Source organism: Gasterosteus aculeatus, chromosome 6 (genome assembly GCF_964276395.1).
Source record: "Gasterosteus aculeatus chromosome 6, fGasAcu3.hap1.1, whole genome shotgun sequence".
Taxonomy (NCBI): Eukaryota; Metazoa; Chordata; class Actinopteri; order Perciformes; family Gasterosteidae; genus Gasterosteus; species Gasterosteus aculeatus.
In genome coordinates this window covers 2147092-2172922 of record NC_135693.1, presented here as the reverse complement: position 1 = coordinate 2172922, position 25831 = coordinate 2147092, and the positions used below count along the sequence as shown (strand labels likewise).

The following is a 25831-nucleotide window of genomic DNA, read 5'->3' as shown; positions in this document are numbered from 1 at the left end:
ACATTAATTAGGTGCTTTCTTTACCCCTTAAGGTTTTGGCAAGGATTGCCAATGCCACGCGACCCACAATCCACCTGTGTGAAGTGGTGTCCGAGCAGCAGCTGGAGCGTCTGCTGCTCCTGCTGGTGGGGACTGACTTTAACCGAGGAGACATCTCCTGGGGGGGTGCCTGGGCACAGTATTCCCTCACCTGTATGCTACAGGACATCCTAGCAGGTCTGTTAAGTCTGCATACATGGTTGGGGTCACCTTTTTGTTATGGATATTTATTATTAGGGGGCGCCCCCCTGTTATATGGTAGTGGAAACACTGGACCCATAGGCGATTCCCCACAAGGACCCCAATCAGCCACGTTGCATAAAACTGTTCTCACTTTGTTTATTTGATGGATGAATGAAAGACAAGTGGGAAGCGCGATCGACTAAGCTGTTGGTGACGTTCATTTAGGATAAATCGCGACAGGCCCAGTAACTGTTGTACTGGAAGTTTGGCAGACAGCCCCAGTTACTTTATTTACCTTCGCTGGATTATTCAGATGGATTATTTTAACATTTTTAAGGATCATTTAAGCACTGAATGTACTTTTCTTCACACGTTTTGTTACCGGGTGAAACTATTCAAGCCATTTTAGCCAGATCTTGTTTTTACTATTAAAATGAGGAAAAAAACATAAATCCTCCCGACTAAAAGTCGGATAAAAATGGTTTTGTGTTAAAGTGTAAACTGTGTTGTCCTCCCAGGTGAATTGCTTTCTGCGGGGTCTCTAGACGTCATGGATGAGGCGGCGGTGGGCGATGAGGCCGGGGCATCGTCCTCCTCAGCAGGAGCTGATTCAGACGACTCCCTACCCAGGCCAGGCCCCACCCCCCTGGTAGAGAGCATTGATGAGGCCCTGGGGCCTGAGATCATTGCAGGTACTACGGGGGCCTACTCAGTGTTCCAAAGTGCGTGGGTTGCCCGGTGCTCTCTCCACACTGCCTCACACACTTTTATCATCACAGTACGAAGTATTTGTGTGGTAAACTTTTTTTTTCTCCATTGCTGCATGTTGACTGTTGTTCTCCACAGTATGACTTTGTGTGTGTGTGTGTGTGTGTGTGTGTGTGTGTGTGTTATTATTGTATTAGTTCTGCCTTTTTAGAGTTCAAATATGTAGATTCAGAGCCATTTTGGTCAATTTTGCATTTGCAGTAGTAGTATCTGCTCTTGTGTGGGGACTCTCCCTCTGATGCAGGAGCAAACGAGCTAATGGCGTGAGCTGCATTAAGATTGCCCAGTGACGACAGAGTTTTTCTTATTTGTGTGTTTCCCTAGTGTGTTTGCTTGGCAATATTAAGGCTGTTTTCATTATCCAAAGGTGCTCCACCTCTGTCATCTTTGGAAAAAGATAAAGACATAGACTTTGACTTGCTACAAGACCTGATGGATGTTGATATTGATCCTTTAGATATTGATTTGGAAAAAGATCCCCTTGCTGCCAAAGTTTTTAAGGTATGTTGATTATGACATTGTATTCCCTTTTTGTACTCAAATTCCATTTATTAGGTCATTACTTGCCTCTTGCTTGTGTATTGATGGAGCAACAATGTATGTAACTTTACAATTTAAAATTGGTTTTATTATACTTTTATATTTATATATTATATTTATGATGACTTTCTGTCAACATTATCCTATTAACATTAGACAAGTATTTTTACTTCTCAATCAGCAGTTTCACCTCCTAACAAAAACCCAATATTCTCAATTGTGTTATTAACTTATCTAAAAGATCAGAACATTTGACAACGACTTCATGAATTCCACAATTAATTTATTGTATGTGTTATCATTATAGAAAAAGGTATTATATAACTTCCACGTCCACAATGCTAGGTTAATGATACAATGTACTTTTGGGGATTTCTCGGCTGTGATGTAAGCATGAGATTAGCACACCACTCGTTACTTTGAGCAGCTACACTAAGGGACGGTAATTTAATGTAGAAGATGATCTGCTGACTCGGGGCTGGCTGTAATCCTGTTCCCTCCATCTCATGTCCATCTACAGCCTATCAGCAGCACCTGGTACGACTACTGGGGCGCTGACTATGGCACGTACGCGTACAACCCTTACATTGGAGGGGTTGGCATCCCAGTGTCCAAACCTCCAGTTGCTGTGGAGAAACCCGGCTCCCAGAGTCTGTCAGTCTCTGTGTCACAGGGTGAGTGGAGGCTGAACTCGGCGGTCTCGACCTTTCTTAATAAACGTCATGTCTTTGACCTTTTTGATTCTGTGTTTCGCAGCACTAGATGCGCGGCTGGAGGTGGGCCTGGAGCAGCAGGCTGAACTGATGCTTAAAATGATGGCGACTCTCCAGGCCGACTCAATTCTACAGTCCCTCACTTCAAGCTCTTCTACAGGTAAGTACACAACAGCAAGAACTGCAGAAAAGGGGCGTGTCTGTAGTTTACCAAGTGCCCATCAACCTGGAGACAGGTCTCTGTATATGTATGTATCATGGCTGTAAGAGTGGTTTCTCTCTGGCTTTCAGTGAGCCAGGCCTCCAATGGGACTGATGACTCCCTGCTGAGGGCTCTACATGGAGGAGGCTCTCCTCCGACCAGCGGCCTGATGATCCAGCCCTCGTCTATCCCCATGTTGAGTTCCTGCTTCAACAAGCTCTTCTCTATGCTGCAAGTCCACCACGTTCAGGTCAGCACACACAAGTACAAGTGTAAACGACAGAATACCTCACAGGTGGTAGTCTTCCCTGGAGGCACGACCATAGCCTTGAGTCACGTTAAGTTCCCCACCTCTGATAAAGCGCAGGCTATGCCCACTTAGTCATTAACCCCTCAGTGTATTTGGGCTCCTGCTAGAGAGCTGTGACTTTTCCATAAGCACCTTTCTATTGTGGAAGATAGAAGCCAACTCAAATTTCAAATTAAATTTGAAACAAAACCTTTCTCCGCATCACATTTCCGTTTTATTCTAGCTTTAACAGATGCTCACAGGATTCATTGTGTGTTTTCTGATGCAGACTTACTGTGCATGCTTCTCAGGATATTTTTATTTAGCCCTAAAAGCCTCTTCCAAAAGTCCAAGTTTACCAGTTTTAGGTACAATGGAAGACGAAGTGGATTGAAAACCTTTCCTTCTCTCACAGCTGGAGTCTCTGCTGCAGCTGTGGCTAACACTCAGTCTCAATACATGTTCTGGTGGCAGTGAAGAAGGGGGATCAGACATCTTCATGTTCAATGCCAGCAGAGTGCCCACCATCCCACTTAACCAAGGTAGGGATCCCACCACACTGTCTGTCCTGCTCAACTCCTTTGATAGAGCTGAATCTGCTACGTCGCTTCAGTCACAAACGTGTGTTTGTATTTATAAACATAACATATATCCGTGGTGCGTTTCCAGCATCCATCAGCAGTTTCCTGACAGTGCTGGCGTGGTACCCAAACACCTCCCTGAGAACATGGTGTCTGGTGCTGCACTCTCTCACACTGATGACCAACATGCCAGTCTGCGGTCAGTACTTCACTCTCACTGCTTTCCTTCTGTGTGTCATCAGCAACTGTGAAAAGTCCTGTAGCATTGTGTTTCTGGCGGTTTGCGTTTTGCATCTGGATATTTGTGCTTTTACCAATAAGCTACGCTGTCAAATGTTTTTTTACTGTAATTGTCTTCTCGTATGTGTTATTTCCTACTTTATTGTGCTGCAGCCAATATAAGCAGAGTGGAGAGCAGCTTCTGAAAGAGCTCAATCATTATTTCCACAACGCGTCGATGATCAGAAAGGAATTTGGAATAAAATGTTCATCAATACAGTCTACAGAAGCCAAAACTACCTATAAATGATATATCTATATCCGTCTAATAAGAATTCATAGTGACTTCAAGTGACTTAGGAAGGAAATTGGAGCTAGAATCCAAGCCTCATGTGCAGGTTGGCTCATGATTTAACAACCAAAATGCAGAACACCCCCTCCTCAAAAATTGCATCACCACGACAAAAGCATTCTGTAACTTACCAAAAAGAATTGACAACACAGTGTTGCTGCAGGGCAGTTTTCATTGTGTTCTCTAATAATTGGAAACAAGCGGCTGTGTGGAAGGTGACCTCTTTGGAGTCTAAACTTGGTCGTTGTCAACTGTGTGGTGGTCAAAGATCAATCCCAAATCTCGCTTGAACTTCCAGCCTCCAACAACGGGATGAGCTCTCAGGAGAGCACAGCAGAGCAGATCGTTTCCGATCCCACCCTGGTTCATGTCCTGGTGCGCTTCCTATCCGGCTGCAGCACCAGCGGGAACAGCCAGCACAGCTCTCAGGTGGGACCCACCGCCACGCAGGCAATGCACGAGTTTTTGAGCCGCCTGCAAGTCCACCTGTCCTCCAGCTGCCCGCAGATGTTCAGCGAGTTCCTGCTGAAACTCATGCACATCCTGTCGACTGAGAGGTATGCAATCAATTCTCGAGAAAGGTATTTTCAATCATTTAATATTTGCATGTTACGGCACAATCATCAGTCCAATAACGACTTGCTTTAGATGGTCAATAAATGCTGTTTGGGAACTAATGTTTCATCCTGACCTCTCAGGGGTCCGTTCCAATCGGGCCAGGGCCCGCTGGATGCCCAGGTGAAACTATTGGAGTTTACTCTGGAGCAAAACTTTGAGGTGGTGTCAGTGGCGACCATCTCCTCTGTCATCGAGTCCATCACATTCTTGGTTCACCACTTCATCACCTGCTCCGACAAAGTGGTGTCGCGCAGCGGCTCAGACAGCTCTGTGGGCGCCCGGGCCTGTTTTGGTGGTTTGTTTGCCAACATCATCCGGCCAGGAGATGCGAAGGCTGTCTGTGGGGAGACAACGCGCGACCAGCTGATGTTTGACCTCCTCAAGCTGGTCAACTTGCTGGTGCAGCTGCCTCTCTCCGGGGACAGAGAGTTCAGCGGACGTCTGCCGCCAGCTGGCAGCGGAGCAGCCGATAGCAGCGCGTCAGACGAGGAGAAGGTCTGTGGCAGCAAAGAGAGTGTAGCTGGAGGCTCCGCCTTCAGTCAGGGCCCCCCTGCAGGCGTGGCTGACCTGGTGCTGGCCAACCAGCAGATTATGAGCCAGATCTTATCGGCACTGGGCCAGTGCAACAGCAGCGCCATGGCTATGATCATAGGTAAGACAAGGACGGAAAGTGATCTTTACCAACGGCTTCAGCGTTATTCTTCTGGCTTTACTGTCCACAAATCATCAACATAGTCAGAGAGTAGCTGGTGAATACAGTGGAGCAACCAAAGCTAATTGAAAGAGAAGATGAACGTGTCTTCCCTTTCTGTTTAGCCTTGGAAGTGACTTCATGAGGTGATAGTATGTCATTTTTCTTTGCGGTAATGCTCTTTAAGAGCAGCTGGTTCGTTAAGCATCTTTTTGAACCCAGAGAAAGAATGTGTTGTGTGTATTCTTCCCTTAAGGATGCAGAGATGATAAAACATCTGACGCTTTCTTTGTTCCACAGGAGCCAGCGGTCTGCACCTGACCAAACATGAGAACTTTCACGGTGGTCTCGATGCCATCTCAGTAGGTGACGGCCTCTTCACCATCCTCACCACCCTCAGCAAGAGGGCCACCTCAGTCCAGGTCATGCTGCAGCCCATCCTCACATACATGGCGTGTGGTTACATGGGCCGACAGGTAATGGGGCTGGAATGACTTGGTATTGAAATACATCTTGGACAAATGACCAATGCCTTAATATTCTTAATTTGACGTTCTGTAGGGGTCTCTTTCTACGTGTCAGCTGTCGGAGCCTCTTTTGTGGTTCATCCTCCGTGTGTTGGATACCAGCGAGGCCCTCAAGGCCTTCCATGACATGGGTTGGTATTTACATTACACCTGCCTCCTAAACCATAAATCCCCTCCCCACCTTTCAGACTACATGTGCCTAACCAATGTTTTTTGCTGTTATTGTTGGATATAAATACGATTTAGTTTGTGCCATGAAAATGTGGTGCTAAAACTGACCAAGAAGACAACTTTCTACGCTGTGGCAAAGTCCTACAAACATGTATTTGGGTTTTAAAAAACTCAAAAAAGTTGACAGAGAAATGAATCTGGTCATTAACAGGTGGTGTGCAGTTGATATGTAACAACATGGTGACCAGCACCAGGGCCATTGTGAACACAGCGCGCAGCATGGTGTCTACCATCATGAAGTTCTTGGATTCAGGCCCTGGAAAGACTGCAGATGGCAACCTCAAAGCCAGAGTGATGACATCCGAGCCCGACAACGCTGAGGGACTCCACAACTTTGCTCCCTTGGGTGCCTTTCCCTTTCTTTCTCCTCAATCTGATACATCGATATTTTTATAAAAAAGTTTTTTAGAATATTACATCAACCCTTTTCTGAATGATCTCCTTGTCCCTTCACAGGCACCATAACATCCAGCAGCCCCACAGCGCAGCCAGCGGAGGTCCTCCTCCAAGCCACGCCGCCCCACCGCCGGGCCCGCTCAGCAGCCTGGTCCTACATCTTCCTGCCAGAGGAGGCCTGGTGTGACCTCACCATCCACCTTCCTGCCGCTGTGCTGCTCAAAGAGCTCCACATCCAGCCACATCTAGCCTCTCTAGCCAGTGAGTAACATCCAAAAGAGTACAGAACATTCTGAAAAGTGTATTCCCTTCACTCTTTGATAGCTGTTACCGCACGCTTGGATGAAAACTTTTTTTTCACTGTGTTCCGCCCCTCTAAACAACCAGCCTGCCCATCCTCGGTCTCTGTTGAGATCAGTGCTGACGGGGTCAATATGCTGCCGCTCTCCACGCCAGTCATCACCAGCGGTCTGACGTACATTAAGATCCAGCTAGTGAGAGCGGAAGTCGCGTCAGCTGTTTGCCTGAGGCTGCACCGGCCCCGTGATGCCAGCACACTTGGTCTGTCTCAGATCAAACTCTTGGGCCTGACGGCGTTTGGTAACACCTCCTCTGCAACCGTCAACAACCCCTTCCTGCCTTCTGAGGACCAGGTGTCTAAAACCAGGTACCAAGATCCCGTTGTGGAATGAGAATTTGTCCAATTGAATTAGCTGTGGTTGTTTTTGTAACCTTTTTCTTTACCCGAGTAGCATCGGGTGGCTGCGTCTTCTCCACCATTGCCTGACCCATGTCAGCGACCTGGAGGCCATGATGGCCAGTGCCGCAGCACCCACCGCCAACCTGCTGCAGACTTGTGCAGCATTGCTCATGTCACCTTACTGCGGCATGCACTCGCCCAACATCGAGGCCGTGCTGGTCAAGATTGGCCTGCAGTCCACACGCATTGGACTCAAACTCATAGACATTCTGCTAAGGAACTGTGCCGCTTCTGGCACCGACCCTGCCAGTAAGTCCCACACTGCTGCATTCATGCTGCAGTGTGAATCATAGGCACCAGAGCCACAGAACATTTCAAAAAAGCATCAAATAGTCTTCAAATATTAAATGAGGCTGCAGTTGTACAGGCATATTTCAGATGTGATTTTGCCACATCCAATAAGATAAGAATAATAATAACCTTTTTCTGGAAGGTTGACTGACTATTTGAATATTGGTTTAAGCTTTCCAGGTGTACGTTTCCTCTCAGGTCATTTATAAGCCATGCTTATCGTCTTCTCTGCTTCTGTCTCTGTAGATTTAAACAGTCCTCTGCTGTTTGGTCGACTAAATGGCCTCTCCTCAGACTCCACCATCGACATTCTGTACCAGTTGGGCACCACCCAGGACTCTGGGACGGAAGACAGGTACAGCGTCACATATGCTGTGATTGCTTTGACTCAAATTGCTGTACAGCTTATTGCAGCAACAACCACATTAGAATCTGCTCTCCTTTAAGGCGGTATTCTACATAGAATCATAGGCATTGTTATTTTTTACTGACCAACTATTGTTTGTTGCATTTAAATTCTACTGTGACTTACTCACTGTGGGACTAATGATACGATACGAAGCCGTGTTTTCCAAAGCTTGATGACTTATTGATCCAAGCTTACTTTTCCCCCTCTAGGATCCAGGCTCTTCTCCAGTGGGTCCATGACTCATCGCGAGTGGCCGCCCACAAAATGAGTAGCCACATGGGATACATTGGAGCCGGAGCTGGCTCTTCGTCTGCTTGGTCGAGGGAGTATGGCCTCCTCATGCCTTCGCCCTCCCACCTCCACTGCGTGGCAGCCATCCTATGGCACAGCTACGAGCTGCCTGTTGACTACGACCTGCCAGCACTGCTCAACAGAGAGCTCTTTGAGTCAGTCAGAGTTCTTTTCCTTATCACTAACACCATGCATGACAAGCCAAGAAGATGGGCTCACCTTCACATCTGTTGTAAAAGAAGGGAAAGTAGAGGTGTCCGAATAAGCAGCATTTACATAAAACACACAATGACATTTTGGGAACTTTTCATAAACATTTCCCACAATACTTGAGCCTGAATAGGAGGCTCTATTAACACTTAACATGAAAATTCAAAATATGGACAGACATGTGCAGGCACACTCATACGAGTGGACAGAAGGAGAGCGTTGAAAAATACCAGTGCGGGTCCGTATGTAAACCTAGAGAAACATTAAATAAGCAGATATTTAAAGTCTGTTTGCCTCGTGAAGAGCATTGTAACAAATGTGCTTGTTTGCTTGCCATATTTTATGCACAAAGAAATAATCTGTTACAGAACAGGACTGAATGATTTACAAGTGGTTTAGGGGAAATTATGATGATCAAACCAGCTTTCTAAAATCTCATGTCAATATGCTAATATGTACTGCTAGCAGGCAGTAAGTAGTAGTTTTCTAGTTTTATCCCAGAAGCCAACATTCAAACACTGATGGTAAAGGCTACCATAAAAAAATGGGGGTCCAATGTCTTATTCAAGGACATGTTTACACAATCATGGGGAGCCAGAGATTAATCACAAGTGGACAATATTCAGACGAACGCTCCAGAGCAACGCCTCTAATAACAACAATAATCCTATCAAGGCATTTTACAGTAGCACTTGGAGCAATAGGGTTCAGTAGGTGAACACAGAGGAATTTGATAATACCAAGATTTTAATCTCCCGTGTTAAATAATAATGTAATATATCTGACTGAATGTAGCAGTAAAATAAATGTGAAAGATAATTTGTACAATTTTCAGAGCAGTGTAAATGTGTTCTCATAATTGGTCTGTGACCCCTAGTGCCCAGTTATCCAGTTAGAACCATTACCTGTGACCTGCTGTCTCATTGTTGCCATGGCGAGGGCCATATGGAGGCTTTATATACAATACCAGTCAAAAATGTGCACATCAATTCAATGAGGCAGTTTGTACAAACGTTTGACTGGTACTGTACGTTTGGATATTAGTATTGAGCACATTCGAGCAAAGGTGCACAAATTGGAGTCTGTGGAATGTTACTATATACAGTATAAAATATTTCTGGTATCGATGTTGATGCACTGCATGTACATGGATTTTTCAGGATTAACAACACCGGTTCATGACTGATGTTTGATGTCTCCATGTTCCCTTCCTCCAGGCTGCTGTATAACTGGTCCATGTCGTTGCCATGCAGCATTGTGCTGAAGAAGGCTGTGGACAGCCTGCTGTGCTCTGTGTGTCACATCCACCCCAGCTACTTCTCCCTCCTCATGTCCTGGATGGGGATCGTTTCAGCGCCCAGCGCCTGTCATTCTCAGGCCCAGCAGCACCGCCTCTCCATGACGGACGATGGCAAAAAGCAGCACGATGCCGACACCAGCGCCGCAGGACTTACAGACGACTCCAAGCATGCCAGACCCCCCCTCAATCTGTCCGAGTCGCAGTTAACTACACTGGCAGCTGCCTCCCAGTCTCCAGGAGCCATAGAGCAGCTGCTGGCCTCGGGCTTACCATCGCTGCTGGTTCGCAGCCTGGCCCAGTTCTGTGTCGGCCTCCTGGCCAGTGCCGACCTGCCTTTGCCTGCTGCTCAGACTGAGAGACGATATCACCATCACCACTACCACTCCTCCTCTTCATCGTCCTCATCCTCGCACATTAGGCCGCCTCTGGCTGCAGAGCTGGCCGCTCCGGTGCTGCGTTTCCTGACTGAAGTAGGCAACAGTCACGCTATGAAGGACTGGTTAGGAGGACCAGAGGTGAACCCGCTCTGGACAGCACTGCTCTTCCTGCTGTGCCATTCCAGTGCCAGTGCTGGTGCCAATGCTCAGCCTGTGGCCTCTGGATCTGCGGGCCGGCCTCCTCCTTCGCAGCCTCAGGCTTCAGGCTCCCGCTTCTCCCTGTCGTCTTCTGGGCAGGCAGGAGGACTCACCACGCAGCAGAGGACCGCTTTGGAGAACGCCACTGTGGCCTTCTTTCTCCAGTGTATCTCGTGCCACCCTAACAACCAGCGACTCATGGCTCAGGTCAGCTATGTTCCTCTCTGTTAAGGATGACGGCAAAGTCTAAAGCTGTTACTATCTGAGACTCCAGGCATCTCTGTCATACATTTGTAATTAGTTGAAAGTTTTCGGCGATGTGTTTTTTTAACTCGTCAAAGCCATATAGACGTCAAAAGACAAACTCCTCCTTTGAATGTGCTCATTTGTGTCTGTTTGAATCTTCTGTGGCTGCAGGTTCTCTGTGAGCTCTTCCAATCTGCACCCCAGCGAGGCAACGTGCCAATTTCTGGAAACATCTCAGGCTTCATTCGAAGGCTTTTCCTACAGCTAATGCTGGAGGACGAGAAGGTCACAGTCTTCCTACAGTCTCCCTGTCCGGTGGGTAACTTGCTCACGGTTGAATGTCTGCTCAGTCTCTTTTTAAGTGATGTTGTTTTCATCCAAACTGGCTTAGTACAGCCTCGTGGTACGTTCACACCAAACCAGCAAAGCAAATTTTCGCTTATTATCTCGCTTCATTCGCGTCCCTTTTTGTTTCGCCTCATCTGCGCCTGCAAGGGGGCGTGGCTTATCTCCGTTACGTGTCTCCGTAAAGACAGTTATTGTTTCTTCTATCCACCATGTAAATAAATAACCACAATTTCTGCTCTTTATTTGTTGTGCGAATTACACAAACGTCAGAACCGCAACCGGTGTTGTGTTCGCGTTCATGACATCATCCGTCACCGGACACAGCTTGAATTTCACCGACTCCTTAAGGGAATGCGTCTGGATGACTCCGGCTGGCCAGCAGCCGGTCTGATGGCCTGTTTTGCTTTTTCGTGTCCCGTGCGTCGCGTCTTTCGCGCCGCTCGTTTAAAATTTGCCTCATTCGCGACCAGATGCGTCTGTGCATTGACTTTACATGGAATCCTCTCGCGCGAATAATTCTCTTCGCTTTGGGTGTGAACGTACCATCAGAGTGCAGCTAGCGTGGCTCTAGACTTTGTACGTAAGCAATCAAGTCACAGCAGATCACGCTTTGTGGGGGATATAACATGCAGGACTGACCTATTTGTGGCCGAGCGCGATTGATGACATGGTGGTGTAGTAATCAGCTGTGACCACAAGGGCACAGCACAGTCTCCGTGATTGGTTGTCAATAAAGCTCTTTAGTACACAAAGGCCCTTCTCCGATCGCTCAGCGTGGCTGGGCAGCCAACGACAGTCCTGATGGTTCCAAACTTCTTCCATTTCTGGTCGGACATTGACATTTTCCCACGGTGGTCTTAGGTGTGTGTGTGTGTGTGTGTGTGTGTGTGTGTGCCCTGTTGCTAACGTCACTGTTGTGTGTAATTATCTTATTTATTTTTTCATTCTCAGTTATACAAAGGACGCATCAATGCCACAAGCCACATGATCCAGCATCCCATGTATGGGGCAGGCCACAAATACCGCACTCTCCACCTGCCCATCTCCACCACGCTGGCTGAAGTCCTGGACCGGGTGTCCGGTATGTTCCGGTGTTTCCCCTACCATCATATTGGACGCACACACACACACGTTGCACATTCCCACCAGTCGAGAACAAAGGAAAAGGAATATTGCACGGATAGTTCTGGTCGTTTTTCTTTAGCTCCTGCCACTACAACGTCGTATTATTGGGGTACAACATACAGTATGTACTGTAAAATCTGAATCAGAAGCCATCTATTGCCAGATATGTTACACATAGAGAATAAAAACAAGCAAAAAGAAAACGATAGAAACAGATAAGACAAGTACGTACAAGTACACGTATGTATGTACATATGTTTCCATGGTGAGGGAAAGAAACCACTGCACACACACAAGTCCGAGTGTGTGTGCTCCACACTTGCCAAAAGGCTTTCTAGCTGGCTCTCAATCGTAGAACACGAGTAATAAAACATCAGTATCGTTACGCGGTCAGTTGCTAGCATAGTATAGGAATGTTAATGCCCTGTACTCGGATAGCATTTGCGTCACAGGTTTTTACGCAGAAACATAACGCCTATTTCCTCTAACCTCCCGGATAAAAAGCATCACTATTGCACAGCGTTGAACTATAACCCACTCCACACCCGTGGATCCAGTCTGAGGTCAAGTCTTTTCATCTTGAGTTTCATCGATGCTAGTTTGATAGTAGTCATTTTTATAGGCAGATTGTGTCAGGGAATGAGTGTGTAGGAATACAGCAGGTTGACAGTCAATTATACAATGCCATGTTTGATTCCTGTCTTGGCTTCGTTAATATTGACCCACAGCGTGTGTGCCTGCCGCATTGTGTCCTGCACACACACAGTAGGAATGTTGCTGCTATCCCTTCGGCTGTAAGGTTCATTCTGACGTTAATGCCTTTAGGGAACTTCATACACAACAACTCACATTCTCTCCCTGAATGTGTGATGAGCTGTGATGAAAGACAATTGTGTATTTGAATGTACATGTATGTGTTTCAAGCACTTCTCACATTATGTAAGTATATATAAGTCAAAGAGTCTAAACGGTCCCACTTACAACCTACTCTTATTAGTGCTGTTGACCATTACCCATTCATTGTCATACTTAGTAAACACAATAAGAAGATATTCTTAATAGCCCCCCGTCTTGATAACATAATAATGTGTGGTTAAAATGCATGCCATATAAGCAGTTGGGCAAGTTACTGAAAATTAGTAATTAGTTAGTTACTAGTTACTTCTTTTAAAGGTAATTTAATTACTTTATCAGTTACTGTATATCAAAAGTAATTAGTTACTAGGTAAAGTTACTTTTAAGTTACTTTTATGTCTGCTTTTTTAATGTAATGAACAGTCAAACACAATAAACATATTTTAGACCTATTTATTGTATCAACAGGGCAACAGGCTTTCAAATCAAGCAGTAGTACAAAAGTCCCTTTTAATACTTAACTTAATACAAAATAACTGTCTCAGTCATTTAAGTGTTTTTTTTTTACCACATTAGGCCCAATGAAATAAAAGTGATTAGCCTACAATATTAACACTAATTAAAAGAGAAAAGAAAGGTGCCTTGAGGTGCTGCATATAATTGAGTATGTGATTTAATAAAAGGTTTTAACAAACATGCCTCATAAGGCAAAGCTAAGAGATGAGATTCTCAACAAACGTCTTTGGTAGTAGCAAATATTCAAACGAGAGCATTGAAGGCCGAAGTGGAGAAGGGTTCCATGTGAACAGCAGTTGAACATGGGTCAGTCGGTCCTGAGAGATGGGCGAACGCCGTTCGGAAGGGCGGGGCGATGGTCTACGTCGCCCCCGGCAAATCGAAAGGGAGCTGGGTTCAGATTCCCGGACCTAGAGTGGCGGAGACGCAAACGATTCTGGAGAAGCTGGCGGGAGCCCCGGGAAGAGTTCTCTTTGTGAAGGGCAGGGCGCCGTGGAACGGATTTTCGCATATTCTGTCTAAATAGTTGGAAAACGTCTTCCTGCACATTTGCACCGAGCCTCCATTTATCACCGGAATTTTGCTTATTAGTTGCCTGAAGGCAACTGACTCGACAGTTGACAGAGGATGCATGTCATCGACAACATACCTAGCAATCAATTTATTCAGCCCTGCCTGGCTTATCGGCTGCACTGCAGTCCTTGTAAAGTGGAGCCTTGGTTATTTGCGTGGCGCCTTCAGCATCCGTAGGGGTCTTTCGCTACTAGCTTTGTCGAAGCGTGTTGTTTCAACAGGTGCTTCATGAGATTGGAATTGCTACTCTTAGATGTGGATAGGGTCTTTGCACCTGCACATAATTTACAACTCACCACTACATTTTTGTCTTAACTTTCGACGAGCGAAAATGAATGTCCATACTTCCTGGAGAGAAGCTCATTCTATCCGCACGGTCGGCCATGATGTGGTTTAATGCTCATTGATTCGATTCGAAGGTCCTGCGATGTCAGATCAGAAGCAGCTAAAGTAGGCCTTATCTCTATCTTCTTGTCTGCAAGTGTTCATTTTTCACAAAAGAGCGTAACGCGCGTAACAAACTAATTTAAATTTCAGTAATTGTAACTGCGTTAATTTATTTTAAAAAAATACTTTGTTACATGCTCGTTATCGCTAAAAGTAGTGGAATTACAGTAACGCGTTACTTTGTAACGCGTTACTCCCAACACTTCTTTTGAATTCATGAAAATGGGATTCCTTTTGGTTTACGCGGAATACATGCCTCTAATCTTTGTCTTCTGCTAGGATTTACTGGAGAACTTTAGGTCCTCCACTCTATTCATGTAGGGTTGAACCAATGGGTTTGTTGAGCTACCCACATGAAGGCCAGACGAGGACAATGGGGCCAGGTTTTCACAATAACCAGATTCTAACCGATGGATCAATTAATAGGAACCAGCTTTTAAACCAAAACGGCAATTTTAATTTGAGTGCAGTACAGATGCTGGGTAGTGCTACATGGCCTTCTAGGTTCTAGCTGGTTTTGTGCATGAAACATGGATCACCACCTTGACCTGGAGAGACATCTGCACACACCTCTTCATTGACAATATATTCAGTTTTAAGCTCAACAATTATCATTTTGACAATAAACCTAAAAGACTATTCTGATACTCATCTAAATTCATGCTGTCTCCTATTCATCCAAACAGACACACCCAGCATCACAGCCAAGCTGATCAATGAGCAGAAGGAGGACAAGGAAAAGAAGAATCATGAGGAGAAGGAAAAGATGAAAGCAGACAGTGGCTTCCAGGACAACTACAGTGTTGTTGTGGCCTCAGGTACTTGACTCGGTTCCACACCTCCTGCCCAATGCTGCTAGTTGTAAGTGGGACAGTTTAGCCTCTGATCCCTATTACTTGTATAATGTGAGATAGATAGATGCACTTTATTCATGAATGTGCACGTAGCAGCAGCAGGTAAGGTTTCATAGTAAACATACGGTGTACAGTAAGTATTCCGTATGGAATTAAAAATGCACAATATACATAGAATAATAAAATAACAAAGCAGAACATATTAAATTACATTTAAAAATATAAAGTGAAATCGTATGTGCAGTGGATTCAAATAGCTATTGGTGCAATAGTTATTCCAGGTTGGACAATATGGACAACCGTTTTTCAGTATCCTCCTCTCCACCACCTGTTCCGGATGCTCCTCTTGTCCAACGATGGACAATTGTCTTTCATCACACATTCAGGAAGAGAGTGCGTGGTTGTGTATGAAGTTGTCCCATGGCACCAACTTCAGAATGGCCTTCCAACCGAAGGGATGGCAGCGACTGCACCACTCTCTATTTGTCCCTTTGTCCATTTTTCTCTCTCTCTTTACCTGTTTTTCTTTCTCGCTCCCTTCCAGTCTCTGTCACTCTTACTCGCTCATTAATGTCGCGTTTCCACTGAGCGGTACGGTACGGGTCGGGTCAGTACCCTTTTATTTGTGTCAAAAGTTGAGAATGGTACCAAAAATCCGTACCGTAACACTTTTTGGGTATGACCCTTCCGTTGGGGGTACCTGGCACAGTTGTTTGGTACTAAAGGGCGGAGCTAGACTCACTGCAGAACGTTGATTGGTTAAGAAGAGCGTCGTCATTTGCATGTGCGGCAAGGGGAAAGACAACACACGAGGCGCCATTTTTAAACTACAACACCGTCGCAACAATGTTGCCTTGTGACAAACGGCCACATATCGAGAAGCAAGAACAGGATTGGCTGTACGTCCTCCATTGTTGTTTGCGGTTAGCGTTCAGTTTTCAAGTGACGTTATCACTACTTTCTGGAATACACCACGCCTATCAAGTAAGGGTACTGTTGGCGGTGGAAACGCTCGCCAAATCATGGTTAACAGACCCGACCCGTACCGTACCGCTCGGTGGAAACTCTTAACTCTTTCGGTTTGTCATCATTTCAAAATAAAGCCCCATGGAGGGAATTCTTGTCACTGTAATGCTTGTGATGAGGCATATCAATTTATAACTTCTTAGTTTGAAGGACAAACAATCAACTAACCCCCTCTTACACAATGTCCAATTTCAAAATAAAAGCATCAATGAATATCTGTAACCATGAAGTGCAGAATGAAGCCGTTTCAAATAATACTACTACTAGTACAACTGATACTACTATAAGTATTCCTACTGCATTGGCACCATTAATTACTACACCACTTGTAATACTAAAACTATTAGTAGTAGTACAGTTACTACTACTAGTAGTAGTGGTAGTAGTAATACTGCAATTCAGTATTTTCACCAATTTCCTAAAATTGATTTCAGCCTTTTCATTTCTGGATTTTCAGCAATTGTTTGAAATTCATTTCTGCTTCCAGCTTTAAGCATTCCAACGCATTTTAAGCGGAAAATGTATTTCTAGTTGATCAATGCTCACTTTACTTTTTCTCTTTATTGTTTGTTATCAATGAATAAATTATGTGAGATAATAGATACTTAACACAGGCTGTCAAAAATCCTGTTCCACCGAGATCCGGCACAAATGTATAGTGTTTCAAATTAGAATAGGTGTATCTATGGATGCAAACAAGACTATCCCCGTAATGTTTACATGCTGTGCGCATCCGTCTTCAGGCTTGAAGTCCCAGTCCAAGCGAGCTCTTTCAACCCCTCCAAGACCTCCATCAAGGAGGGGTCGCGTGATGAGTGACAAGTTGACTGCGTCGTCTGGTGTGGATCCTTCTGCCAAAACCATCAGTGTGCCTGTCTTCCACCTGTACCACAAGCTGCTTCCAGGTCCTACATATTCAAGTGCAGCAGGACATCGTTGTGTTTGAGCCTCATTTCATGTGTGAAAGGAGGGAATTTTTACATTTTCTCCCTCCTCTGCTCCAGGCCAGCCCCTTCCATCTGAGATGACCCTGGCCCAGCTACTGACACTTCTGCACGACCGCAAGCTGCCGCAGGGCTACCAGTCTATCAACCTGACAGTCAAACTGGGCTCCAAGGTCATCTCTGATCCTGGTCTTTCCAAGACCGACTCCTTCAAGAGACTACGCACAGAGAAAGGTACCACTCTGCTTTTAAAATCATATCCCAGCGATTGTTAGTGAAGGTTCAAATCTTCCAATGGTCTCCTGCTCCACTGAGAGTTCCCATGGAATTTATCAAAAGCTTATTAAATAGACCTGCAGTGCAGTTCACATCGTTGGTGTGAGCCAAGGGATTGAAGATGACCTTTAGGTGGTGTCGTCCTGCATCATTAATTAACTTCCAAGGGCTCCAACAACTACTTGATGATAATCAATTTAACAAATAGTTGGCCATGAATTTCCTCATTCATTAGTTGGTTCTATGTTGGATGCACAACAATCCCTGTGGTAAATTTGTCTCTAAAGGTGGTGAACCAGCAATGCTTCCCAAGGGGAGCTCTCTTGCCATTCATCCGTCTCTTCTTTTTGGGACATTAATTCTTTCTCTTTTTATATGGAGCCTTCTTTCCTTGGACTCTATTGGACCGCCACAATGACCCCCCCCCCCCCTTTCACGTGTCAATTGGTAAAATCATTAGGACCCACATACACTGACTAATCAGAGAGATGCTACAAGCCGTTACGTGTGACTAACTAAGCGAGCTTGGTTGATGGTACTTTGTGTACTGCTCATTTTCATTTCAGAACTGCATTCAAACTCTGACCCAATTGTGGAGTTATAAAATTACTGGTAATTAGCGAGATGTGAGTTATTTTAGTCTGGTCAGTGCAGGACTGTTTCACCAAGAGGGCAGAACTTTTTCCTGCTTAATCAGCATTGTGTGAACTTGTTTGAATAAAACAGACGTTCACTTAAGTCTCATACGCTGTAATCTGAATGATGCTTCATATCTGTACAATGCAACGCTCGGCCCCGTAGACACTAGACAATAAATACGAAATTGAAGGAAAAAGTATGTACTAAGTTAATGATAGCCATGGGAAAGAGTATTTTGTGCTGATAAAGCTCAAAAGCAAGAGAGGTTGTTAAAAAAGATCTTTTTAAACTGACTAGAAATGATTTCTGATCTCAATCCAGTTACTATTTGGAGAGCGTTGAAATCTGTTGTGTGTAAACAAAAAAATTGCTTTTTCAAAAAAGAATTTACTCTGTGATTGGGAGAAATTACCCGCAGATTGTTTATTGTTTCTTCAAGATTTGATCCTTAGGTGTTACCTTTGTCCATTATGAATGAATGAATGAATGTATGTATAGTAGCGGGTAGAAAGAATCTGTCATATTAGACCATCTTTATCAGTGGACTCTTGTCGGCATGAGCATCAATAGGATATTTATCTCGACGTTATATTTTATATTCTATCAACGTATTTTAAAAGACAAAATTGATGGTATCATCAGCATGTTTTTTTTTTTACCAACGGCGGCCCGAGTGAAAGCAATTATGCTGCACTGTACTTAGTAATAAGGTTCCATCAGCAGGGTTCGCCCTCTGAGCATTCTGTCATGAAACTATATGTCACTTTAAAGGGGAACTCCCAACAGCGGTGACCGCTGTGGAGGAGTCCTTCTAACCTGACATGCCAGATGGTCACACAGAGCCATCTGGGAAGCACTTAAAAGGGCACGTCTTTCCAATTATACTTGGCAGGTGAATGAATGAACTATCGATCCATCAATCGGACTGTATGTGTGTAAGAGGTAAGAGATGAGACTCAAGAGCCGTTCTCTGCTCTTCTCTCAGTGAAGGAACACTTTCCCATTCTGCCTTCTCCTGCAGCTCCTCACAGGATGCTGATTGGACCGCGCCCATAGAAATAGCATAGGATTGAACACCAGTGTCTCTGACCAGTCAGCCGGTGACATTCCCAAAATGAGCAGGTACAGATTTCTGACTGCTGAATTCAGAAAGCCTGATTACGAGAGGTGTAGAGATCAGAACTCCAGCAGCACAGAAATAACACAAAATAACATCTTATTGGCCCATTGGAGTTTCTCCCAGATCCAGACCTGCATCAGAGGTTTCATTTTCTAAACTAATTGAGACATTGAGATGTTTTACCCTGACTGCTGTGAGCGTTAAAGGTACTCGGCATACGCTTTATTTAACTACTACTAATCTCTTCTTCCCTGACAACGTAATAAACAGTGACCCCGTATAAAGACGCAGAGACATCAAACTATGAAGCTACCTCTGTTTGGATCAGTGTTGATGTGCATATCTCGAGAGCCGTTAAAACTGGTCGTTGTCCTGGATACAGTTCCATTTCCAGGAAAACTAGTTAATTACTGTATTAGAGATTGAATTGACTCACGCAAAGTTGATTAAGATCAACTGAAACATATTCAAACTCGTGTACCACATCCCAGTAGAGGATATACTATGCATACAGAAGTTATAAAACAAAACAGACTCGTCATTTGGGACAATTCTCAAAGTGGACTAGGACTTAAAATCCAAATTGTGCCAACGCGTGTCCTAAACACCATCTACTTGCAGTGGATCACTGTGACATACTGAACAGCTGTCCCGAGGACGAACCAATGGCAGCCAGTGAAGAATGTCTGGACGCCGCCACTGACGAGTCCCTGCTGGAGACGAACCCCATCCAGTCACCGCTGCAGGTCTTTGCAGGCATGGGCGGCCTGGCGCTGATCGCAGAGAGGCTGCCCATGCTCTACCCTGATGTCATTCAGCAGGTGAGAGGCCCACCCAGACAAGGACATGTGCACGGAGGAGGCACCATTACCATTAAAGTACAGCTAAAGGTTTCCAACAACTGCACTTTATTATTGTGCATTCCTTAATGGACTTTGTCCAATTTCCTGTCAAAAAGCCAAACTATATTTGACCTTCATGTATAAAAGCACCTAAAGGAGAAAAATTGTATTGTACATTTGAACCAAACAATAACAAGTATAATTCTTCAGGCCAGGGGACATTTACCCTGTCAAGGACATGCATATACTTTGCAACATGAATACTTTTAAAAAATATTTTTAAGAAATTGCTTTAGTGTATGTTGTACTGACACATTGTTTGCAATCATTTTACAAATGTACAGGATTTTTTTATGAGATTAAAACACAAAACAATCCCTCTAGGTCCATTTCCCATCTTTTTTTGGGGAGGCGTTTTTCATGTTCCTTGAGAAGCTTCTGAAATGTATCTGATTTAATCTTTGAGGACCATGAGAAGAACAGAACATAGTTCAACTTCACCAGAAAGAGATTTACTTTTTCATACATTTTTCTGCTGTTTTCCAACCAAACAAGTCATCATGAAAACAGTTTAATGGATACTGACTAATCACTGGTTACAAGTTCTATTGACCGCATGAAGAGAAGCCAGCCTCCTCTCCTCGAGCCTCCAGTTGGTCAGATGAGGACTCTCCTGATGTCCCCTGTCAGCATTGTCTCGGGCACCGTCCCCGTTGCTGGGGTTAAATTCTAATCTCCCGGATGGTCGTTCACAGGTCAGCGCCCCGGTGGTGCCCTCGGCCACGCAGGAGAAACCAAAGGACAGCGACCAGTTTGAGTGGGTCACCATCGAACAGTCCGGCGAGCTGGTGTACGAGGCGCCAGAGTCCATCGCCGCCGAGCCGCCGCCCATCAACAAGCAGCAGACCCAGTCGTCCTCAGCGTCGTCCTCCTCGGTGCAGACCATGTCGCCCATCCCCGCCCACTCCCTGGCAGCCTTCGGCCTGTTCCTGCGCCTGCCGGGGTATGCAGAGGTGCTGCTGAAGGAGAGGAAGCACGCCCAGTGTCTGCTGCGCCTGGTGCTGGGTGTCACAGACGATGGAGAGGGCAGTAAGTCTGACAGCAGTGCACAGCCACTCACGAGATCTTTTTCCATCAAATGGACGGCTTCACATTAGCTGTTGAATACTAATCATGTCTTTGTGGCCGTTCCTACTGCTGCTGCTCGGAACTCATTAGTGAGATGTTCTGTCGTGAATCTAATAGGACCATCGTTTTCTAGTCTTTTTTTGTTGTCTAGCGATACAGGTCACAGAGCAATCTAGAGAGGCCCGTTGAACATTCTGCTGATGCCACTGTCATCCTCGTAGGTCACATCCTGCAGTCTCCTTCGGCCAACGTGTTGCCCACGCTGCCGTTCCACGTGCTGCGAGCGTTGTTCAGCAGCACTCCTCTGACCACTGACGACGGCGTTCTGCTCCGCCGCATGGCTCTGGAGATTGGAGCCATCCACCTCATCCTGGCCTGTCTGTCAGCCCTCAGCCATCACGCCCCTCGCAACCCCAACGCCAGCACTAATGTGTCCGAGGTATGGCGCACACACAGGGAGGATACGCATGAAGACCTTTCGCCGTGATGATTGTTTTGTTGTTCATCTCTCAGCAAGCTCTTGACAAATTACTAATTGTTCAGACCTACAGATAAAAAGAGGCCATTGGCACTTTGTAGAGAATATGCTCATTACCTTAATTCAGACTTTTACTCCATATGACCATCAAAACAATCCCATGAATACTTCCTTTCAGCATGTTTGAGGATAAAAGTGGGCTTTCATCCTTCTTGAATTTCACTAATCAGTCGTTTTGCCCCCATTCTTTAAACACTGGCCACCACCGTTCTCCTACACATACAGTACCAGTCAAATGTTTGGACACAGTTTGTTATTCCATTCAATGAGAAAGTGTATCCAGACTTCTGAGTGGTACTGTACGAGTATAGAAAATATTCTGAGATAAAGTTCCCTGGCATCCCTGGCTCTACATGACCTCATATCTGTGTCTTTGTCGACAGCCACAGATATCCAGTTGTCACGGCGCAGGGACCACTGAGGAGCAGCAGCTTTACTGGGCCAAAGGAACTGGTTTTGGTACTGGATCCACGGCCTCAGGCTGGGACGTGGAGCAGGCCCTCACCAAACAACGGCTAGAAGAGGAACACGTCACCTGTCTACTGCAGGTCAATCCCACATTGTATATTTAATTTCAGACGTATGGTGGCTTGACCGTGTGTCGAAGCTTACATGTCAAAACGTTGCTTTATGTTTTAATGAGGACAGTGGACATCATCCGGAAGTCAGGGGAAAGTTTGCATGAAATTTAAAATAATATCTGAAAAGTGTTGAGTGCTCCCCCTTTACTGTAAAACCCCTAACAAAGATCTGGTGTGATCGAAAGTCGCATTAGCAAGTCACATATAATTAGTCAATTCAATTTAGTCTCTGTATAAATGAGGCCATCAGAGGTTGTTACAGAGCATCATGAAGACCAAACAGCTCAGGGACAAACTTGTAGCTAAGTATGAAGCAGTGTTATGGAAAAACATCTCGAGCATTGAACATTTCACAGAGCACCATAAAATCCATCATCAAAAAATGGAAAACACGGAGGGATGGAGGGAGCCAAATCCAGGGCAATCCTTGAAGAACATATGATGCAGTCTGCAGAAGACTTGAAACTAGTGCTCTAATCACAGTGAAAGGGGGTTCTACCAAGTACTGACTCAGGGGGGGTGAATACTTCAGCATCCAACAGATGTCAACTTTTTCATCATTATTGTTTGTGTCACCGTAACAACAACTCTCCTTCATTCGTCACTACTGTCACATACATTCTTGGTCATTACCTTATGCCCAGATGACTTATACTGATTGGAGTCGGCAAGGGTTGCTTTTAAATTAAATGTCCATTAGTAAGCAACGATCACTAATTTTCTGGCAGCGACCCGACTTGATATTTTTTCCCAATGGCAGGCGTTCTATTGGGCACCTCTGATTAAAGTCTATTTGAATTGTAGTTTGTAACGGGAAAAAGTGGGGGGAAAGTCCACAGGGGATGAATACTAGCAAGGCACTGTATGTACGCCTCTGGTAGCACTTGCTTTGAGCATGATTACCTCCCAAACATTTTGTGTACATTCTGCGTAACATGAGAAACCATGAACAGAGCGCTGCATCTGGGCAAAGGAGCAGTGATGTGTCCCCTCAATACAAGCACATGAAGTGTCCCCATTAAGGTGAAGGTAAATTGTTGTAGTCTGGTGTACCATGATCACATAGCGTGGTCCAACGTAGAAATGGCCTCAGTTGGGTGCTGCTCACATAGTCAGTTCTTACCTCTGTCAGTTTAAGCGGGGTGGACCGGTTGTATGAGTCATCTGTCTCACAGTATGTCCATTTTGTTTTGTTCACCAGGTCTTGGCAAGTTACATAAACCCAGCGGGCTCCAACGGCAGCCACGGTGTTGATGGCTCTTCAGCGGACAGCAGAGCCCACAACAGCTCAGCGCTGCCAGCAGTGCTGCAGGAGCTGCTATGCCAATCCTGCCTTATCCCTGCCATGTCCTCCTACCTACGCAATGACTCCGGTAGGCTACCTATTTATAGTCAGAGAGACATCATGGCCATCTAGACGGCCGCCTTTTACATTGGGCGTCCAGACGTAGCAGGTTGGTGGACTTTGAGTCCTGAAGCAGTCCTCGGTGGCGACTGCTCCGCAACCTGTCCATCTGCTCTGGCAACGCTTGAAAGGAAAAAGGGGTTATGCACTAAACATGTGAGGGGCCACGGTGTGGTCAGAGGCCAGTGTGTGCAACAAAGAAGCTGTTCATGGTTATGCTCAGAAGGTTCCTCATTCCATGAAATGATTTCACTCACAGATGTTTGTCTGCTGACTTTCTGCACAGTCTGTTTGGTAAGGTTCCTTTTGCTGCTGAGACAGTGGATTTGGATGACTCTGGTCTTTAATCTCAGGGACAACGGCAGACTGGAGTTCTCACAGTGAAGCCAGCAGCTCGTTGTGAATGATACTCAATGATACTGGAAGCCCTCTGCTTGTCTCTCCCTGCGTGCTATGAATCATGTTCCTTTTGGCCAAATGAAACAGCAGATGGAGCTAGAGTGTCTCTGACTGAACCTGAACCTGTGCATGTTTTACTGTTAATCCCACTGAAGTCCCAGTAGTACATGTTTAATTACTCCAGCTTGTCTGAGCAACCATCAAGCACAGTGTTCTTTTCATACTCAACAATGAAAATACCAGTCCTTCCACTTTGATTTCTTCTTGTCTTTGTTTTGTTGAAAATAATGCTCTGCAATTTATACCAGACGTGTACATTGTCTTTGATCAGAGTGCGTAGAAGTGTGGTCTTTTGGATTATAACTTGTCTAGTATATTACAGTTGTGGGTTGAAGCCATAATCTATTATTCGGACCCTGCTCTGGTAACCGAGCCGAGGTCCCTGCCCGTTAACGCGGTGGCCAAGCAATGCCTTTCCAGCTCGGTTCCTCTGGGATTTGCAGGTTATTCGTGCTGAGCTGACCCTTTGTATTCTGCCCGCAGTGGCACTTTAAACTCTTTCCTTGTGCCTCAATTCATGAAGGCTCACTCAGACTCTTGTGTAGTCCACTCACAGGACGCTGTGCAATATGGGAAATAACTCAAATGACTTTTTTGGAGGTTTATTGTTTAAACAATTTCAGTCAAATTTACTCCATCAATGTAAATGAAACAACAAAGTAGAAGAGCACAGGGGTCAACTGATTAGCTTGTTGTGCTCCAGCTCCATGCTGCAATGGAAACAGTGAGATGTGGTTCAATGCTTTTCAAACAGGTTTGTGAACCCAGAGTCAAAGAAAAAAGGATAATGTACATGATTTGTTGTTTCAAGAATCCCGTTACCAAATACTTGTAAATAGCCTTTTTTATTTGAGATGTACACATGCCACAGCTACAACGTTACTGGATTTTGTAGTTTTTTAGTAGTATTTTATTACATCAATTGAAACTTTAGTGTGAGGTTTTGTGACGTTAGATTGCATCATCTTGTGTTTGGATAAGACGGATTTCTTGCAGTAAGAGACAGGGAGATTTTACCCCCCCAGCCCCCAGCGAGCACTACATGATTATGCTCCTTGGCTGTTGCACTTTGCAGGAGCATCTCGTTCTGTGCATGCTGGCATGTGCTAATGCACCACTACCCTCATAATTACATAATAGCTGATAAATAATATCTAATATGAGTGTTGTAATTGCGCCTCATTATCTGGTAAATGTCCTTAATAACCTCAATGATGAAATAATGCTTTGCTAATTAACCCTTCAATGTAGCTAATTGGAAGTCATTGTGCATCCAGTCAAATGAAAGCTGGGGGCTCCCGGACCACCTTCGGTTAAGGAGCCGGTTGCATAGGAGTTCTGAGCTGTCAATCAATGTCAGGAGCCTGCAGTAAAACACTCAGACCCGACAGCTTGGCTGCTTCTCTCAGGTTAGAGGAGTACATGAGGCCTATGCTCTGTCTCTGGCATAGCTACACGAACACGATAGGGACGCATGTCCCTGCTTAAGATTGTTGATTGTCTGCGGCATACAGACATAAAGAGGAGTGAGATCATGTTGTTGACCTTTTGGATTTTAAGTTCACCGCTTGTTTGCAGCAGCCACAGGCAGCTGTTCTCTGTACCCTGAACCCTGTTCGTCCAGCACCAAACCGCACACTGATCAAGTTAGTGACCAGCTGGTGAACATTACGGAGCATTTAGCAGCTAAGAGCTAGATATGTCCCCTAAGGAGCAGAAATGCT

The 25831-nt window shown here is 45.2% G+C and overlaps 1 protein-coding gene across 11 annotated transcripts in view; it reads left to right on the top strand.

Moving 5' to 3' along the window:
• The window catches only part of birc6 (baculoviral IAP repeat containing 6), a 74058-nt gene that overhangs the window by 25906 nt on the left and 22321 nt on the right, over positions 1–25831 (top strand). For 2 of the 11 annotated variants that reach the window (XM_078104637.1, XM_078104636.1), the window contains exons 36-64: positions 33–216; positions 741–914; positions 1358–1491; positions 2051–2204; positions 2287–2403; positions 2535–2695; positions 3150–3276; positions 3404–3514; positions 4185–4443; positions 4585–5156; positions 5496–5671; positions 5757–5853; positions 6105–6299; positions 6410–6610; positions 6737–7016; positions 7102–7358; positions 7647–7755; positions 8019–8255; positions 9528–10392; positions 10603–10746; positions 11731–11860; positions 14982–15113; positions 16919–17080; positions 17180–17353; positions 19776–19975; positions 20752–21085; positions 21346–21563; positions 22046–22210; positions 23445–23616. In XM_078104637.1, the coding sequence (XP_077960763.1) occupies positions 33–216; positions 741–914; positions 1358–1491; positions 2051–2204; positions 2287–2403; positions 2535–2695; positions 3150–3276; positions 3404–3514; positions 4185–4443; positions 4585–5156; positions 5496–5671; positions 5757–5853; positions 6105–6299; positions 6410–6610; positions 6737–7016; positions 7102–7358; positions 7647–7755; positions 8019–8255; positions 9528–10392; positions 10603–10746; positions 11731–11860; positions 14982–15113; positions 16919–17080; positions 17180–17353; positions 19776–19975; positions 20752–21085; positions 21346–21563; positions 22046–22210; positions 23445–23616 (6241 nt within the window). Of the gene's footprint in view, positions 1–32; positions 217–740; positions 945–1357; positions 1492–2050; positions 2205–2286; positions 2404–2534; positions 2696–3149; positions 3277–3403; positions 3515–4184; positions 4468–4584; positions 5157–5495; positions 5672–5756; positions 5854–6104; positions 6300–6409; positions 6611–6736; positions 7017–7101; positions 7359–7646; positions 7756–8018; positions 8256–9527; positions 10393–10602; positions 10747–11730; positions 11861–14981; positions 15114–16918; positions 17081–17179; positions 17354–19775; positions 19976–20751; positions 21086–21345; positions 21564–22045; positions 22211–23444; positions 23617–25831 lie in introns of all 11 variants that reach the window. The other 9 variants (XM_078104634.1, XM_078104633.1, XM_078104632.1 and 6 more) reach the window with 6 other exon arrangements.